At 45.8% G+C, this 18,494-nt stretch overlaps 1 protein-coding gene across 1 annotated transcript in view; it reads left to right on the top strand.

The window, feature by feature from the left end:
- The first annotated feature begins 318 nt into the window (after nucleotides 1-318).
- The window catches only part of TGFB1 (transforming growth factor beta 1), a 140,483-nt gene continuing 122,307 nt past the window's right edge, over nucleotides 319-18,494 (top strand). The window contains exon 1 of the mRNA XM_078661058.1: nucleotides 319-1,840. Within this exon, the coding sequence (XP_078517184.1) occupies nucleotides 1,510-1,840 (331 nt within the window). The 5' untranslated portion in view covers nucleotides 319-1,509. The remainder of the gene's footprint in view (nucleotides 1,841-18,494) is intronic.

Here is an 18,494-nt window from a genome sequence, read left to right as displayed (position 1 = left end):
AAAAAGAAAACGACTCGGTGATAGAGATAGAGAGAGAGATGGATGGATGGATGGATGAATGAATGAATGAATGGATGGATGGATAGATGGATGGATGGATGGATGGATGGATAGATAGATAGATCCGCCAGCATAGAGTGAGCCCAGGGGCAGAGAGGGTCCACCTGCAGCAGCTCGCCTCCGCACTCACTGACAGTGCTGTAGTAGCTGGCCATCCGGCTGCGGTGCGCTCTGCAGCGTTTCACACATTGCCCCCGCACTTCCTGGGTGGAGCTCGGCCCCGGAGCGGGGAGGAGGGGGAGAGGCGAAGAATAACTTAAACTCTGCTGCGGAGAGTGTGCAGGCGGCAGTGGCGGGGTGCGTGTAGCAGCAGGCAGGACCGGCGCCTGGGGCTCTGCAAATTACAGCTTCTTGCACGACTCCTCCAGCGAGGGAAGGAGTGAGTCTGTGTGTCCCGGGCCGCGGACGGCTGTCCCTCCACCCTCCATCTGCACAGACCCAGAGGCTCAACTCTACCAGACCCCGCCGGGGGTGCGCCCATCGGAGCATAAACAGACCCGGAAATGCCCCCACCTGCCCCCCAAGGACTCACGGAAACAGGCTGCGGCGCTCTTAGACAGCTCCATCGGCCGTCCAACGCGGTCTTCAGCAACTATTGACCGGGTCCGCCCGCGGCGCTGTTGACCACACTCTGTTGCCTTCAGTGGGGGCGCTGAAACTGACAGGCGATCGCTGACATACAGGAAGTCTCCAGGCGAGGGATATGCATAGGGGTCACACACACACACTTGCTTTCTTGTTGACGCCCCAGCCCAGGATGCCCTCCATGTGACATCCCACGACTAACCCGATAGAATTGATTCACTTCATATGTTGTTACTTTTTGGTCTTTTTAATTTCTTGCCCCAGAAGTCGAACAGATTTTGAGATTGCTCTGGCTGGTGTTTTAGCCTCCTTGGGCTGAGGGGCTGCAGAGCTTCTTGGGTTGGGGTTGCCATTGCAGGACACTTTTACTCCTTGCTTTCGTGGACTTAAGCGTGTTTGATCATCTTAGGCTTCCGTAGATGTAGCGGTTTCGCGATTTGCACTTGATAAATCAACCCAAGGGTGTTGGGACTGTTAGTTGTAGACGGTCAGACAGTACTTACATATTCAGTCATCTACCTTGTGTATGACGGGCTAGATAGTCACAGAGGTTGGGTGTCAGGAGCAGGCACGTGGTGGGTTTGGACAGTTGTAGACAGACATAAGGCTTGGTGGACTTGACCTGTTAGTCATCCATGTTGAGTGCGATTGGCTTAGGTTGTCACTCTTAGACACTGCGCGTGCTTCATCCAAGTGTCAATTCTGGCCTCCCGGGGCTCCAGCCTACCGGGGAATTGCCCGCTTGCCCGGCTGGCCTGTCCGGCCTTCTGTCTTCATTCAGTGACATTGACCTTGCGGTGACTGACAGACACCCCTCGTGCTGGGCTTCCATCAGACACCGACAGACGCCCCGCCGGAGCTGGCATGGCGGTCTCCCGGGCGCTGCTGCTGCTCCTGTTGCTCTTGCACTGCCTCTCGGTGGCCCTGGCGCTCTCCACCTGCCAGACCGTGGACATGGAGATGGTGAAACGGAAGCGCATCGAAGCCATCCGCGGCCAGATCCTCAGCAAGCTGAAGCTGGACAAGCCCCCCGAGGTGGAGGACGACGTCGCCCCGGTTCCCGAGGAAGTCATGGTGCTTTACAACAGCACCCTGGAGCTTATCCAGGAGACGCAGACCCCCCAAACCCACGAGACCCCCGAGGACGAGTACTTCGCTAAGGAGGTTCAGAAGTTTAACATGATCGAGGATAAAGGTGAGATCTTTGTATTCAACTAGCCATTCATTCATATAGCACTAAACTGGGATTTCTAAGTGTTTCCAATAACACATATGAGTGAATGGAGTATAGATGTTGCATGATATGCACAGGATCACACTGAGCGATCAAATGGGATAACTAGGATTCAAATGCAAATCCTTGATTTCCACAGCCGATAATTTATTTACTGTTCGTCCTTGATCCGTGCAAACTAGACCTTGAGTTTTCTGATAGCGCCTAGAGGCAACTTGATTTGTCGGATAGCGTTAAACAAGTGCCTTGGCTCTGTCACGAACTTTCACTTGCTTCGGCACACGGTGCGTGTGCCGTAGTATCCCCCTACCTTCATTCTTTCTTTTTTACCAGCGACCACTGGGTTGGCGTGTGTGTGTGTGGGGGGGGGGGGGGGGGGGGGGGGGACTTTGCTCTTCTAGCAGCACACGGGCGTTAAAAACCACATTGCTCCCGCCAACCCCTCCGGAGGAGTGACATGCCCTGCTTTGGAAACTAAAAATAAACACAGCGTTGTTTTTCCAGAGGTAGAAAACTCTTAAGTGGAGGGCATGACACGAGGCTGAAGGAGGCAAGATTTGAGGAGGGGCGAGTACAGCAACACAGGTAGTTGTTTCACCACCGAATGTCGACGGGCACGCGGTTGTTGCTGCCGAAATGGGGCACAGAAGTGCACGATATGTGAATAAATAAAGTTTGTGTTAGGGAGACCGCGTGGCGGTGGGTTCATATATATATATATATAGATGAACCATGCAGCGGTTTAGTTTACCAAGCATCGTGAATGTGCCAATTTCGATGAAAAAATAAAATTACAATGAAACTTACATTTCCGGTGGGGACGATCTGCCCAGGGTTCTGTGCTTGCAGTGTGCCCAGAGCTGCCCCCGCTGAGGAGTGCTTCTGAGCTGTGCTGTCGCCTCCCTAAAGTTATGATAGAAGCTCCTACCTGGCTGTCTCGGAGAGGTCACAAACCTCTCATTTGTAGCGAGGGTCTCTTAACACCGAGGTGCTCGTTCAGCTTAAACTTTCTACGGAAATTCATTGAACTGGTTGGGTGTATTTTATAGACACTCATTTGACTAGTAATGGAATCACAAAGTTGGAATGAGGCCTGCTTAAATGCTCCGTGGGAGGGCAGTAATCAGTGCTTAATTTGTTTCAAAGATAATAAAATAAAAATAAGTGCAGTGTCCAAAGATTTCCCCAGCAGTTCCTTTCTGGTGCTGTGGCTTGCAAAATACGGATGTATGACGGTACGACGCGGCTATTACCACGCGTACCGTTACAACGCGTGTTTTACAGCGCAAGTCGTTACCACGACTTGCGCTGTAGGGTGCGGACTTAGGAATAGTTTAATTTACTATTCCAACACCAGTCCCCGTGGATAGTAGGGAAGGTGTTGGAATAGTAAATGAACTATTCCTTGTCCTTGAGCGCCCTCCAGCGCAAGTCGTGGTTACGACTTGCGTTGTAAGAGACGCGTCGTAATGGTAGCGCGGGGTAACATCCGCGTCGTAAAGGATGTTCCCCCAAAATACCACGGTTGCCTAGTTTGATTCCAAACTCATGCCTCTTCCATCAACCTACACACCCTACCTCTTAGTCTCACTCTTGTACCTTCTTTGCATAACAGCTTTGTCTCTTTTTTATAGTTTTCAAAGCTTTCTCTTTCTTCCTCTTCTGCCTTCTGCTCATTACCAAGGCCCTGATTACGAGTCTGGTAGTCCATGGACCGCCAGGCTAGCGGGGTGGGGCAGTTTCCCAAACGCCCTATCAGGAGTCCGGCGGTCGGACCTCCACAGACCCATCGCAGCCACCAGGGAACCCCGTTCCCTGGCAGTGTAGAGGCATCCATATGCTTGTCGTGACCGCCGCAGTCCCGCCAAGCATATTAGCGATTCCCTGCCAGTGGGGCTGTGGTGGTTCAACCGCCCGACTCCTAACAGGGCATTCGGGAGACTGCCACTCCCCAGCGAGTCTGGCGGTCCGTGTACCACCAGACTTATAATCGGTGCCTTAGTGTCAAAGCCTAATGATTAAAATATTTTCCAGTCCCTAATAACAAGTGCCCACCACTTGCAGCCACCATCACAAGCTAAGCTCCAAAAAATCTGTTATTGGGGAGCAAGGGAACAAACATGTAACCCCCTTAATCTGCCTAAAGCAGTAGAGGGATATCAGGCGAAGTAATTACCACAAACGTCCCTGGTTTTATTATGTTATTTGAGTGCGCTGTTTAGTGCCCACTGTGCCCCTGTGAATTTACTTTGCAGACCTGTATTCACCATCTATTGTATCACTAAGAGATTGTAGCTTAAGGGGTTGGAGAAGGTAGGACTCTGATCTCTAATGGTAATTGAAGGGGGTGGTTGGTTCTTATTGTATATAATTATTTCATACTTTAAATGTACTAATATTCCATTGAGACCTATTCTGTATCAGGGCACTTTTCAGTTGAACCAGGGGGTCAAAACTATAGAAACGCACCTATCAGTAGGTCTTCTCATAGCGCCAGGACACCTTCGGGTATTAGTTAGCGCTTAATAAATACAAATAACATAACATACCATCAGAATAAATAATGCCATCCGAATGAAGCATAGCACGGTATAAGGAGCTTATTATGTGAGTTTGTGACGGAACTCAAGAAGTTCAGCAAGTATGTGCCTAACTAGAAATACTGCCTTGCGGTGTTGGGGTTCAGCCCTCATCTCACAAGGTCAAAGTCGGTTCCAAACCACACGTTGGGGGAAGGGTAGCATATTGTTTCATAGTGATGTCCAGAATCTGGGAAGTGGTCTGCTCCCCTTTTGGAGATGGCGAGTGGTCCTGACATTGTTGTCTTAGCGGTTGAAAGTGTTCCACTAATGCTGCGCCTTTGTGGTCTCCATGAAGGTAGAAATCCAGGGCCACGTTCTCAGTGGTGGGTTTCGACTTTGAAGAAAGCTGTCTTCTGTGTTGCTTCTGCTGTCATAGGTGCACATTTGTCTAAAAAGAGTGGTAATGGAAAGGCACCGACTACTAAAGGCACAGTATTGCCATCACAATACGGATTGTGTGCTATAAAACATGATAGGCAAGTGGTGAAGACGTTCAAGAGCTTGTCACCGCATCACCAGTGGTGGGGCTGAAGAAGGCTTCTCTGGTGTACATTAGAGTTCTTGACTTGCATACACAGCTTCTTCTAGATATTAATTATGTCGTTAAACGTGACAGTAGGCGAAATTACACATGGCCTCTTCTAGATGTGGTTACTGGCATATGTTTTTAGATCTAGTGTTAGCCAAAACATTTTGATTTTACTTCAATTTTATGTATAAATTACTTATGCAGGCTTTCAGCCAGCTCTCTTCATCCATTGGTCTGTTATTGCCTCATTCACATTTTCCTTCTAATCACTGTAGCATAGGGCAATGGGCCAGCCTCACTTCCGCCTTTGGCTAACTTGACTGTGAGCAACTGCATTCTATCCTTCCACAAGGAGCACATCCGCACACAAAGTAGTTCCAATCAGTGCCAGGAAGCACATTCGCACACAAAGTAGTTCCATTCAGTGCCAGGAAAAACATCCGCACACAAAGTAGTTCCATTCAGTGCCAGGAAGCACATCCGCACACAAAGTAGTTCCATTCAGTGCCAGGGAGCACATCCGCACACAAAGTAGTTCCATTCAGTGCCAGGGAGCACATCCGCACACAAAGTAGTTCCATTTAGTGCCAGGAAGTATTATGGCACTGTGTGCCTTTTGAGGCTTAAAATCATATTTGTGTTACCCAATATTATTTTAGACTGACGAAGATACAACAATGATGTTCTGCAAAAAACATAGCATAAGAAAAACAACATTGACAAAGCCAAAAGGCTGGCTGCTAACACCGGACCTTTTATTGCTTTGCATATGCTTGTTTTATCGTGTAACGAACTACCATGTGGACAATTTGAATTGCTTCCAGTTGTTTACCAGGATTATTTAGTGATGCCTGATGGCATCTATTGGCTTCCGTTGAATCTCTGTAAGAAGAGCTGGGTTTGTGTTTTCATTTCTATGTCGTACACATATAAAGTCCTGGCCCCATATACCATAACGGGGTCCAGTAGAAGCCATGTGCAACAAACAGGTTAGTTTGAATTCCCAGGAGCATGCACCACGTGACATAACGCGCATTCGCTACCCATACTATATGAGCCTCGAACTGAAGCGCCCCTTCTTGCAGGTTTCGCTTTCAGACTGCGTCTCGTGCACACCGCCCTCCTGTTAGGCCTGAAGTGATATAATTACCTGTGCTCTCTTATTACTGTCATGTTTGTGACATGCTTATTATGGGTCGCTTGGTGCGTCACCATCCGCCTTGTCACGCATGCGCGCTTTTCCAACACGGAAAGCGCCCCGCAGACGTATAATGTGGAGGCGGGCGCGGGGTGGGGTCCCGGGGAACAGCCCAACCCAGTCCCGGGGACCAAGAAATTATAATTTGTGGAGCGTGCAGGGACGCAGCTCGGGTGTGCCGCTTATGTGAACACTCGAGGTGAAGCCTGTCAGCATGCCTGTTTTGACTTGTTGGTACAGAAGCAATAACCTTTTTGGTTATAAGCCAAAGAGCTTTGAGGGTGCTTTTTTTCACATACTTTTTCCAAACACAGAAAATCATTAAAACCTGTCGTTTTCTTAGGAGAATGGAAGGCTGTGAGTTTTTCTAGGAATCCGTTGAACCAGGCCCTGGGGCTTTGCGCTGATGCGTTATCACCAAATGGGGCCAATTATCAAGTTCTCCCCACAAGGAGGTGCTAGCCGATGGATAGATAACTAGTTAGGCGAGCCATTAAGGCTCGATCCAGGGGCCCGGCTTTAGCGCAGCTCGTGGTTTTCTTGGACCCTCGAGCCCCAAAGCAGCCGAGCTTTCACGTGTCTTCCGGCTGCCACTCACGCTGTAACGTCCTGCGTCAAGAGTGGCACGCAGAAGTGAACCTTTGATGTGAAACAGGAGAATAAGGCATCTATCAGGTGGCTAAACAGAAACTGTACAATGTGAAACCACAAAAACTGGTCTCAGTCCCGTCTTCCTTGCTTGTGTAAGTTGTGTGGTCGTAGGCCAATGTTTTAATTCATCCTTTTCTGCATCATCAAATATCTCTCGTGTTTGATTTAATAGACTACAATGTTGCTCCATTTATAATAAGAATCAAGGCCACATGTAGGAAGCGTATGATAACAGACAGGCACAGTGCTCTGCTGCATTTTGGCACCATAGAAATACCATATGCAGAAAGAACAATTGATGGATGGAATGCTGAACAATGTCATACATTCACCCCAGTACAGAGATCTGGGCTTAAATCCATCGTGCTTTTTTTTGCTCCCCATGCCATTCCAGTTTGTTCCCGGCCATATGCGAATCAGTCTTGACCCTGCTCTGCCTGGGAACAGTCTAGGCTGAACTGCCAGGCCAGGTTCTCCCTGGACCGAAAACAAGCATCATGGGACCGGTTTCGGAGGTATCAGCCCTCTTCAGCCAGGCTAGCTTGACTCCAGTGGCACGGAGAGCATAGGGACGCACGACTGGGCATACCCATCCAACTCGTGGTGACAAATGCAAAAAGAACAATTGATGGATGGAATGCTGCACAATGTCAAACATTCACCCCACAGTACAGAGATCTGTGCCTAAATCCATAGTTTTTTTTGCTCACCATGCCTGATTTGCAAATTGCTGGGTCTAAACTGGGGTGGAATGGTGAGCAATAGTCCCATCATTTCTGTCCGTATTCGGCCTATTTGTGTGTCTTTTGCTTCCTCGCCCTAAGTGCGCCGGTATGCCCAGAGATGTGGGTCCCAGGATCACTATACTACTGGATTAAAGCTAGCCTGGCTGATAAGGGGTGATACCCCAAAACCAGTCCCAGGATGTTTGTTTCTGGTCAGGGAGGATTGGCAGTTCAGGTTGGACAGGTCCAACCTGTGATCTCTTGACTGGAGGTAAATGTTTGATTTTTTCCGCAATCCGTCCAACATTTCTGTGTCTTTTGACAGAAATACCATATACATAAACAAGCATTAAAATGCAATAGGTCTCGCCTTTCATTAAGTTAAAGCCATTTGCTTTGCTATACTATACTATTAGCAAAGCAAATGACTTTAACTTAATCAAAGGCGAGACCTATTGCATTTTCAATGCTTGGTCCCGTACCTCCACTGCGGCTTTTGGAGCTCACAGTTTGAGTGTTAGGTTATTTAGAAGGGAAAGGTGATAACATGCGGGAGATGGTTTTAGTTTCCAATGCAAGAAGTCGCTCTGCTGAATCTTGGCAGTGTGTGGCAGCCCGTGGCTTACCGGCACATCAGTTAACAAGCTCTGCAGGGAGTGCGGGCACCGTCCATGCAGGCGAACTGCAAAATGAGGTCTAAAGAATGCGGCGTGGAATTGAACGTCTGCTCCCATGCAGACATTGGCACGAGGCGGTTCTCTGCCCATGCATGCATGTGTGTTTGTTCTTTGCCTCCAGTTCGTACGTTGTTCGCCCGGTGCCGGTGGTTCTCTCTCCCGCCGGTCACTGCATCCCTCAGGATGTTAAAGTCTCCGTTGCCTGCTGAGGGCACTCTTCGGGGGGTGCCCCCTGGCCTTGATAACCCCGCCCTCTCTCAAAGGCTGCAGATATTGGCGGGAGCGACTGGTATAGGTGGTAATGGAGATACAAAGTCCTTAGTTGGCGCAGATACGTGTTTTGAGGGGTTTTGAGCATTTATATAGCGCTTGCAACCCCTGATGAGGTGTTGAAGCGCTTTTTCGGCAAATAGCAGGCTATGTAGACACACAGAGATACATAGACACAAAGACAAAAGTCCAGATACCCACAAACATGCGCCGATATTTGTGCACGTAGTGTGCGCACCCGCACACGAGCAGTGTAAAAGCTGCTTTCTATTCAATGTACTCTCTGGGCGCCATATTTGAGCCTAATATAGGGGTCCTCACTCAAATGCAATGCTAACACCCCCTAAGAACACACGCTGTCTCCCACTGCAAAAGACAGGCCGGGGGAGCCCTGATAGTTCTCTGTTCCTTCTCCCAGAGACTGTGCACATTGAGAAGGAACAGGGTTCTACTTATAACAAAAGGGAACTACCTAGAGGTTCCTGACGTGTTCCTGACATTGTGCATAATTTATGCAGCAAGCTAACCAAGCAAGCTGCTTTTGAAAATAGAACATTCCTGTAGCTGTGGATGTTGCTCTTTCAAGTAATTGCATCATTTATGCGCACGCAAAGTTTGAAAGCTGCAACTTTAAAAATAGTACAATCTTATAACTGTGGAAGTAATTCTTTTAGGTATTTGCATAATTTATGCGGCACGCAAAGTCTCAGAGCTGCGGTTTGAAAATAGAACAGTTTTGTTGCTGTGGATGTTACTCTTTCACGTATTAGCATAATTTATGCGACACTCTATGCTTGTGAAACTTGGTTTTAAAAATATAACAAACTTGTAAAGCAGCACCCCTACCTTGCGAGCAGTGGTTTGGATTTTAAAAATAACCCTGTTATGCGGTACTCTAAGCTTGCGAGCTGTGGTTTTAAAATTATAACTAACCTGTAAAGCAACACTGTAAACCTGCGCGTGGTGGTTTTAAAAGTTTTGCAGCATTCTAAGCCTGCGAGCGGTGCTTTAAAAACAAGCACGGTACCGCAAAGGCAGCCACGTGTTTATTTCCGCATCGCGCTTTCACTTTAAGTGAAAGAGTGATGCGAAAATAAACATGCGGCAGACTTTGCCAAAGCCGAGTGAGAAGAAAAAAGTGCGTGGGGACAAATGAAGGAGAGAGTGTCACGCCGCTGGTAAACGATCCAATCCCGATAGGCGGGGCCAAAAGGAGACAAGGCGGCAATAAGGCGGGACTAAGAAGCCTCCTTTACAATCAGAAGCCAGCGTTTTGCATGTAAGATGACGCTAACCAATTAACAAGATGGGCGGGGCTACAACTTCGCCTCCGAGAGCTTTGGAATCTGTATTGATTCCAAGAAGCCCTCATATGAAGAGAGCAGCGCATGCGCTGCTTTCGCCAGGTCGAGACCTAATAAATAATAGCTTTTTAGTTCACTGATGGCATTGTTGTCAGGTGGGGGCATGAATGTTTCTAACTACGATGACTACAAAATAACACTTTACAAAAATGTTTATCAATGCAGTGATATAATCTGATATACTTAGGTGAAATACTCCCGCATATTAAAGAAATGCTCTTTTTTGAATTTTGAAAAGGCTTTATTATAGTTTTTCATAATGTTTGCTGCATGATTTACATAGCCAAAATTTTCAGGACTCAGCTTGTACATGAGCTCTTAGAGCAAAGCCAGACCCTCAGCTCTTTCTTAGCTCTACTTGTTTAAATGCTGGCTCACCCATGCCTATGGATGTCCATTAAGTAACTGTAAATTATGGTCATATAAGCCATATAGTGTTATAGGTTATACATAAACTGATTGAGTCACTTGTAGATATCTTGTATTCAATGTTGGAAATGAGAAAAAAATACTTTTGTATCCCATAATTTGTGCATGAAGGTGTGGCGGCAGATAGGAGGTGGAGTCACAAGAGACAGTCATAAAAAGAGAAGTCTTACCATTAATTTACACATTTAACTTTTAAAAACTATGCCACTAAGAAATTGCAACACATCAAATGTGAATGTAAGTCTGTTCTGGCTTACTTTTTTGGGCACAAATGGGCAACATTTTAAAATATTTTATGGGGGTTAAGGCACCTGCTGCAGAGATATGTGTATGACCAGCAATTTTCAGGCGATAATATTAACGGTAAGATACCTCTAGCGGTTTAAAAGCTACAATAGTTCCAGTATTGCACTGTGAGCTGTGAACCAGTATTAAAGAGATGCACGCAAACTTCAAGGCAAAGGTTTAAAACCTTTTTGTAAGCCTTCCATTATTCTAATGTTGCTATAAAGGGTTGCTTGGGGTTTTAGTAAAATCTTATTTGTTCAGATAACCTCAACCATTACGTTAACGTTTTATATACTGACTTTGGGTTTCTCCAGACCAAGCACTCTTAAAGTGTAAAGTCTACCAGTATGTGACTCCTACCCTGTGTAACTCCTATTGTATTATGTAAATATCCTGTACATCACTTTACACGCTTATATGAATGATTGTCTCTGTATAATATGTGTGTGTGATACAAATCACGTTGATGCCTGCAATGGAAGGAGTAGCACTATAAAATAAATTATATAAAAATAATTAGTAGGTGCTATGCAAATCCATATTTGTATAATTTTTCATACGATACATGTAACATACTTACAGGACATGCATATCTGTTATGTAAAAGGGTTGAACAATGTCAAAAACCTTCCTCTAAATCATGCTTCCTTTTAAGTACTTGAGAAGTGATAACAAGCAGAGTGGCTTTGTTACCCTCCATTGCATTTGCAACTAGGTGAGAGGCTGCAGGAAGCACCCAGGCAGGATAAGACTTTAACAAAAAGAGGGCCGATGGCCATTTATGTGAGGCCTTTGTGTTGGGCCCTGCTTGAAGTTAAAATAAGAAATCCCTCTCACAAATTCAGCATATTTCACTGGGGCCAGCCAGGATCTTGAGCCCGGCACAGTAATAGCTGCTGGATCTGGGATTCGACTGGATCCCCCTCATTTCCTGCTGGCTCCTGTATTTAGTCAGGATTTAAGATTTGGAAGTCAGATTTTGCTACTAAATATATATTTATTAGTACATACACTTTACTGACATTGCTAATTGCAATTTTTATCTATATCAAGACATGACTTATAATTTGATGGTGATTTAGTAGATGCCACCAGAACCCTGGATAATGCAAAAAGAACAGTTGATGGACAAAATGCTGAGGAAATAAAACCTTCACCCCAGTCACAGATCTGGGTTGAATTCTTTGTTTTTTGCACACCATGCCATTCCAGTTTAGACTCAGCCATAGGCAAATTATTCTTGATCCTGCTCCCCTTGGGAACAGTCTAACCCGAACTGCCAGGTCAGGTCCTCCCTGGACCCGAAACAAGCATCCTGTGACCGGTTTCGGGGAATCTTCCCTCATCAGCCAGGCTAGCTTGAATCTAGTGGCATAGCAAGCACAGGACCCACGCCTGGGCATACCGTTCCCACTTAGGGTGACAAATGCAAAAAGAACAGATTATGGGCGGAATGCTGAACAAATCAAACATTCATCCCACAGTCACAGATATGAGTTGAATATGTTGGTGTGTCTTCTGCCAGAACACAAGTTGGCATTATGGGAACATACTAACCAGTTGTGTTCCATTGTGTATATTTTATATGGCATGATGGTATTTTTTTTATTTTTTTATAGGCCTGCGATGGGTAACAATTAATTTACAGTCATGGCAAAAATATGTAAATTATACATTTTAAAACCATACCTAAACTTTTTGAAATAAATATCTGTAATTGTGAGATATAATTGTACTTTAAAACTCTTGGGCCCAGGCTGGCACAGAGCCAGAGGAGTCAATCATGACAGTTCTGTCTAGTTGAGATAGTTTTGTGTGGCGCCCCCTCTGCAATAATATTTCTCAGATCTATATTGTACAGTGATGCAGTGCTCCCTATGCACTGAGCTGTTTCTTGGAGCTTGAATAATGGTACTCTTACCCACAGTGCTTTAAGTGGGATAAACAAATGGGTGTGGGGGGCTCTAAAAGAGGCATGGTCAAAAAGTGCAGCAGTCCTTTCAAGGGGCGTGGCCTGTTTAAGGGATTGGCTTAACATGTAAATTGAATGCCTGTGATTTACACAGTGTGCCACTTGAGGAGTTTATGGGTTCCTTTGTGAGTTTCCTGGTTTTGCATCAAGATGACTAACACAACAATGGATATACGCCTAAAACAAGATCTATTGGCTCTGACAATGCTTTTTAGCAGTATTAAATATGTGAGTAGCGACAATATTTTGGTGTGAATAATTAGAACTGAAAATGTTTACACTCATTCTCAAAATATGAAACTGTGGGTTAAACTTTTCTAAAGTCTGTGGGAGGGATAGTTGTTTTAGGAGTGCCCCAAACAATCCTATTGTCTCCTTCACGCCACTTTACTCTGCTGTTACTTACTCTCTGGTAGATGTTTGAACCCATTTACGCTGCACAGCTTTTTTGAACATCCTCCTGCTTCATCTCTCACATGCCACCTCTTTCCTCTTTAGCACTGCCTTTTTACTCTTCTCTTCTTGGAGTTGCTCAGGGCTTGAAGTGGGATGAAAAAAGGGGAGGGTGGTCCTCAAAAGGGGCATGGCCTGATTAATTAAGGGGTTGGCCTAAACATGTAAACTAAAATTCGCACAGTGCCACCCTACCAACACACATGCATAGAATCACAACTGCAACTGGCATAGGTGACCTCTACTCTGTGCACTTTGCAGAGTGGCCAAGGATTATAACTGAATGTATTTTGAACACATTTTTGACCAACTAACAGGCACTGAGAGAAATTCACACTGACTTCAATCCAGTCGTGGCCCATTATAAACATCGAGATAAGACTCAGTTTAAAGTGTGCACTATACAAGAGTAATATGCTGCCTGAAAAGAAATACTGTAAAACAACTTCCTGGAAAAAGCAAGCACTCTTAAGGAATGCAAGATTAAGTAAAGCATGTACAATATCAACAGGAATGACATGGTTTACCTCAACATTTCTTACACTTAGCATTCGGAAATCGATGAGTGTTTTTGCCTGTAAAGTTAAGGGCATGAATACTAGGCCCTAAAAGGATGCATTTCAATGTCCTATTTGTCTTACTACTGGGTCTGAGACCCGTATGGACCCGGCTCACTTAAAGCCCTAGTGTAGCTCTTTTTATGTCTTTTTAACTACCCTCTCACTTACAAGGACTGTATTTTCTTTTTCTTCAGTACTGTCAATATTTTGAAAGTTGTGTACTTATTTCCCACACTTTCTCGTAAAAACACAGTGATGAATGGAACAAATGACACCTTCGCTTTGTGCATTCTGCAGAGAGGCCAGGGACTGGATGTGCATGTAGTCTGAATACCTTTATGATCCACTAACAAGCACAGTAAGAAGTTCGCACTGCTTTCAGCCTCCGCTCCAGACCTCTCAATCATACCCCATCATAAATACCCACCCTCAATCTGAATTTGCCCAGACACCTGAAGGCAATTCTTGTCACTGTATCTGCTAATCAAGTGTCATATGTACCAATAAAAACCACATCTGTAAAAATCAAATACTCTTAGGGAATGCAAGATTTAAAAAAACATGAAATGCACATAAGGGATTTTTAAATGGTATGGATTACCGTAATGTTTTTTTACATTCATTGTTGCGAAATCAGGGTTTTTGCCTGTAAAGGTAAGAGCATGAACACAAGGTCCATTAGGAACCCATTTCAAAGTCTGTTGTAGGTCTTGCCTAATGAGACATATTGTTAGCTTCCAGCGGGCTTAGAGCGTGTCCATTGCTTACCATTGATTGGTTGACTGCATTGTCACTCTGATTTATTCACTTCCATGGGCTTTACGTCCGCTACCATGTTTGCCCTCCCATGGAGCATGGACCTATTACTGGTGTCCTTCACGGGTTCCATTTTCAGGCGGTGACGTGAAGTGCTCAATTCACTAATTTGATATATCTGTCTCATACTAAGCTTGTATGACAGCTCTTTGGGTTAACGCTCCAGCTGTTGAGATATCTGAGCACCCTGCTGCTCACAAATTCCAACCCTGTAGGACAGCTCAGTGGTTTCAACTACCCTTGTAGAGATCCTGGTGGTCACAGGCTTGAATCCAGGGACATGGTTCAGCAGAAAGTGTCCTCTTCGGAGAACTGAGGGGCATATTAGCAAGAAACTCGTTAAAATTATCGCCGTTTTAGCGGCAGGGAACTGCCGCTAAAACGGCGATAATGGGCTTGCTAATATGCGTTATAGAATTCCGATAGAAGCCCAGGTTAGATGTCCTGCACATTTAACGTGGGCTTCTATTGGAATTCTATAACGCATATTAGCAAGCCCATTATCGCCGTTTTAGCGGCAGTTTCCTGCTGCTAAAACGGCGATAATTGTAACGAGTTTCTTGCTAATATGCCCCTGAGTGTCTAATCTTAACGTGACAATATCATACGAAAGCTCAGTGGATTTCGCACTCGCTGTTGATCGAATGAGTGATATTTTATAAAGTTTACTCTTTTGAATTATGCGAGACATTTTTGCGTAGTTCATTCTTAACTTCACCTTTTCCTCAGGCTCCAAGATAGTTTTAGCGACAGCAGTGACCTTCTCCAAATATGACATCGAAAATAGAACTCTCTCGCCACCGCCATGACCTGCTGTTCTAATGCCATGTCGCCCACGCCATCCGTCAGCGAACACAGGGGCATATTATCAACAGAGGCGATATAATTATCGCTTGCTTTATCGGCAGAAAACTGCCGCTAAAGCCGCTTTTGCGGCAGTTTTCTGCCGCAAAAGCGGCTTTAGCGGCAGTTTTCTGCCGATAAAGCAAGCGATAATTTTATCGCCTCTGTTGATAATATGCCCCACAGTTTGTATTCTTACTTCCAAAGCATCCGTGAGCCCTTCGTCCAGCGGGGGAGGGTGTAACTGCCCACGTCTTCTTTTTTCTTTGACAGACCTCTAGACCTGCTTGTTTTCTATTTTGGAAAGTTCTTTTTAGATTATTGGGAGGAAAAAGGATGAAGTAGCACCCAGGTGTGGTGCAGAGTTTAGCGAATTGTGCACATGTCACTGGTTTCAAACCAGGAAGACAACTCCCTAGGTCAACGCACCCACTGACGAGACTTGTGTCCCGCGCAGTGCCCAGGTTCTGAGGTGGCTGACATGAATGTCCTATGGCTGGGTAATTGCAATGTTTGCTAATAACTTTGGAGCCTGAGTGCCCATATATATATACCCATCTCTTCACTGCCTGCAGCGGTGACCCAAGGGTGCCCCCTATTTGGTCCTGATGAAGGCCCTACTGTAAGGACCCCACTTGCCTACATTTAACCCTGGGTCGAAACGTCGACAGCTTTATTTTGCGTGAACCTTCTTGGACAACAGTGATATATTCACAGTGTTCTGTTATGTTAAGGTTTTGTAAAAAGGTGCGCCTTTGATAACGTTAGGATTGGCCTTCTCTAATTTGGATGTACATACTGTTCACTGCCCTATTTTTAGAACAGTTTTACAATTTGATGGTGTCTTGTGGCCAAGTCTGGTGCTGTCCTAAGGCAGCTGCCTAACGCAACCTTACTTTATTTAGCATGAGCCCTCATCCTTGCTGCAAAGAAGATTGAGTGAGAATCGCATCCTATAATAGCAGAGCAGAAAGAAAAGGGAACTTCAGCCACACAGTTGCAGACATACATTCACATGTTATCTTTTACCTAGGTGGCACTTTGCATCCTCCTCACTGAGTTGTAATTTCCCTGATCCCAATATCAATTTTGTGTCTACCAGAAATGGACGGGGTGAGCACGTTCTCCCTGAAAAAAGAAAGGTTGGCCCCCACATCACACCAATCTGAAAACAGATATGAAATTGTGAGATAGACTTTAGAAGAGGCATAAAAGTTAATTGGTTCCTCTGATTTTATAGGGTTTCCTTCACCTCAACATTCAAATCTGGGTCACGTGCAATAATAGAAGGAGCAACAAAGAGGAAAGTTAAGCAATTGAGTGACACTGGTTCACTTCAGTTTGTCCCTGTCTTAAATCTGTTTTAAAGCCTAGAAACCTTGGCCTACATTGCTCCTGATTTTGTCTGACTTCAGGCAATCTTAACACTGTCTTAAGCAACAACAACAAAAAGTATCCGGACTGTCTTAAATCACGAAAGACAATCCTAAGACAATTTCTTAGTTTTAACAGTCTTATACTAGAAACATACTTTATTAAACCAGGCCTAGTTTTAATGGGCTTCCCAGCATGTCCCCATCTTCATGTAGAGTGCCTCATGCTTTATGAATACTACTATTATAAAGAGAGAACTTTGAACCTTTGAGGCGGGTAAACTCAGGAACCACAGCACCAATCCAAACACCCGATACATCGTTGTAATTGTCAGGGTCTGCAGATGGACATAGGCTATATAAAAAAATATATTATACGTTCTTTAAAATATTTACGATAAAAAAAAGTAGTCCCTTGGAAGTAGCGCCAGCCGCGACGTGCGTGCTGACATCAGGAGCGCGGGGAGGAGCGGCGTACAGGAGCGCGAGGAGGAGCGGCGGACATGAGAGTGGGGAGGAGCGGCGGACAGGCGGGAAGGAGCAGTGAGGAGCGGCGGACAGGTGGTGAGGAGCGGCGGACAGGCGGGGAGGAGCGGCGGCTGAGGTAGGTGAAGCGGCCCATGTGCGGCTCATTGGGGGCCTTGAAAGTGGCGGGTGCGCTCCGGGGGACCCACGGACAACGTCGGGGCGGGCGGGGGCCCTGAAGCCTGAGACAACGTCGGGGCGGGCGGGGGCCCAGAAGCCTGACTGCTCCCGGACAATGTCGGGACGGGCTGCTAGTTCTCAAGTAAAATACTATGATAATGCACTGCCAGGAGTTTTTTCATGTGTACATTACCAGAGGATCGACTACCTAACTGCTCAGGGAGTGCTAATTTTCACCAGGATACTGCTTTGCCTTATCTTACATATTGCAAATGTGTACTATTTGGTACATGATGTTGGAAGAAGCCTGCTGATGTCCACATTGGATCAGTTTGCATCGTTATGTCCTGGTTATCAACACTTGGTCTTTTTTCAGTCATGTACTGTGCCCAGGCTTTCACTCCCAGGACCCAACCCCTCCAGTAAATTTCCGATGGATTATCACGACGGTCTCAATACGGGGGTAATTGCGATAATGTGATACACACAACTCATAATTCTGATCCCTGTGCAAACAAATCTGGGCCTGCGATGCTAGCTGTGCAGACGTCCACCTTCATGTGGTGGTGCCATTTGCGCATCCACGTGGAAGGGGAAAGGGATCCCAGCTATATAAGCAAATGGTCTTGATGCAAAAAAGACACCCGGGTGAAACGCATGAGAGGGATTCACTCATTATTTAGTTTCAGACATCTTGTGGGTTCTCTGTTTCTGGTGCATCTGAAACATTGCTAATAATCACAACCGGGAGGCTACTGGTGTTAGGAGTAATGTCTGCTGTTCCCATTTTGTTCATGTCTCCTCAGGTAGTCTTGCCACACCTTCTCCTCGACATGGCTATGGGGCATAGGGTATTTTTGCCAGCAAGAGATTAGCTGCTGCTTTTTTAATTATTAAAATTATTTTATTTTTTTACCTTCGGAATGTGTATATCCATGTTCAGCGGCTTCCAGATTCTTTGTAGAGTTTGAAAATCATTTTCTTTGTGTCTGTGGGGTTAGCAGAGGGTGTAAGTGCGATTGCTTTTTTCTGTCTCCATTAGACACATAGGGGTCCATTACGATGTCGGGCGGATCGCCACCGCCATGGTGGCGGTGGCGATCCGCCCGACATAAATGCCCACCCGCCACCCTTTCCCCCCGCCACATTACAATGGCGGGGGGGACCACAAAGGAGGGAAACACTGCCCGCCACTTTTCCGCCCCAGTCGCCTTGCGGCCGGGGCGGAAAAGGAATAATA

The sequence above is a fragment of the Lissotriton helveticus genome, chromosome 9, assembly GCF_964261635.1.
Source record: "Lissotriton helveticus chromosome 9, aLisHel1.1, whole genome shotgun sequence".
In the NCBI taxonomy this organism is placed as follows: domain Eukaryota; kingdom Metazoa; phylum Chordata; class Amphibia; order Caudata; family Salamandridae; genus Lissotriton; species Lissotriton helveticus.
This window is presented reverse-complemented; position numbering and strand designations above follow the sequence as displayed.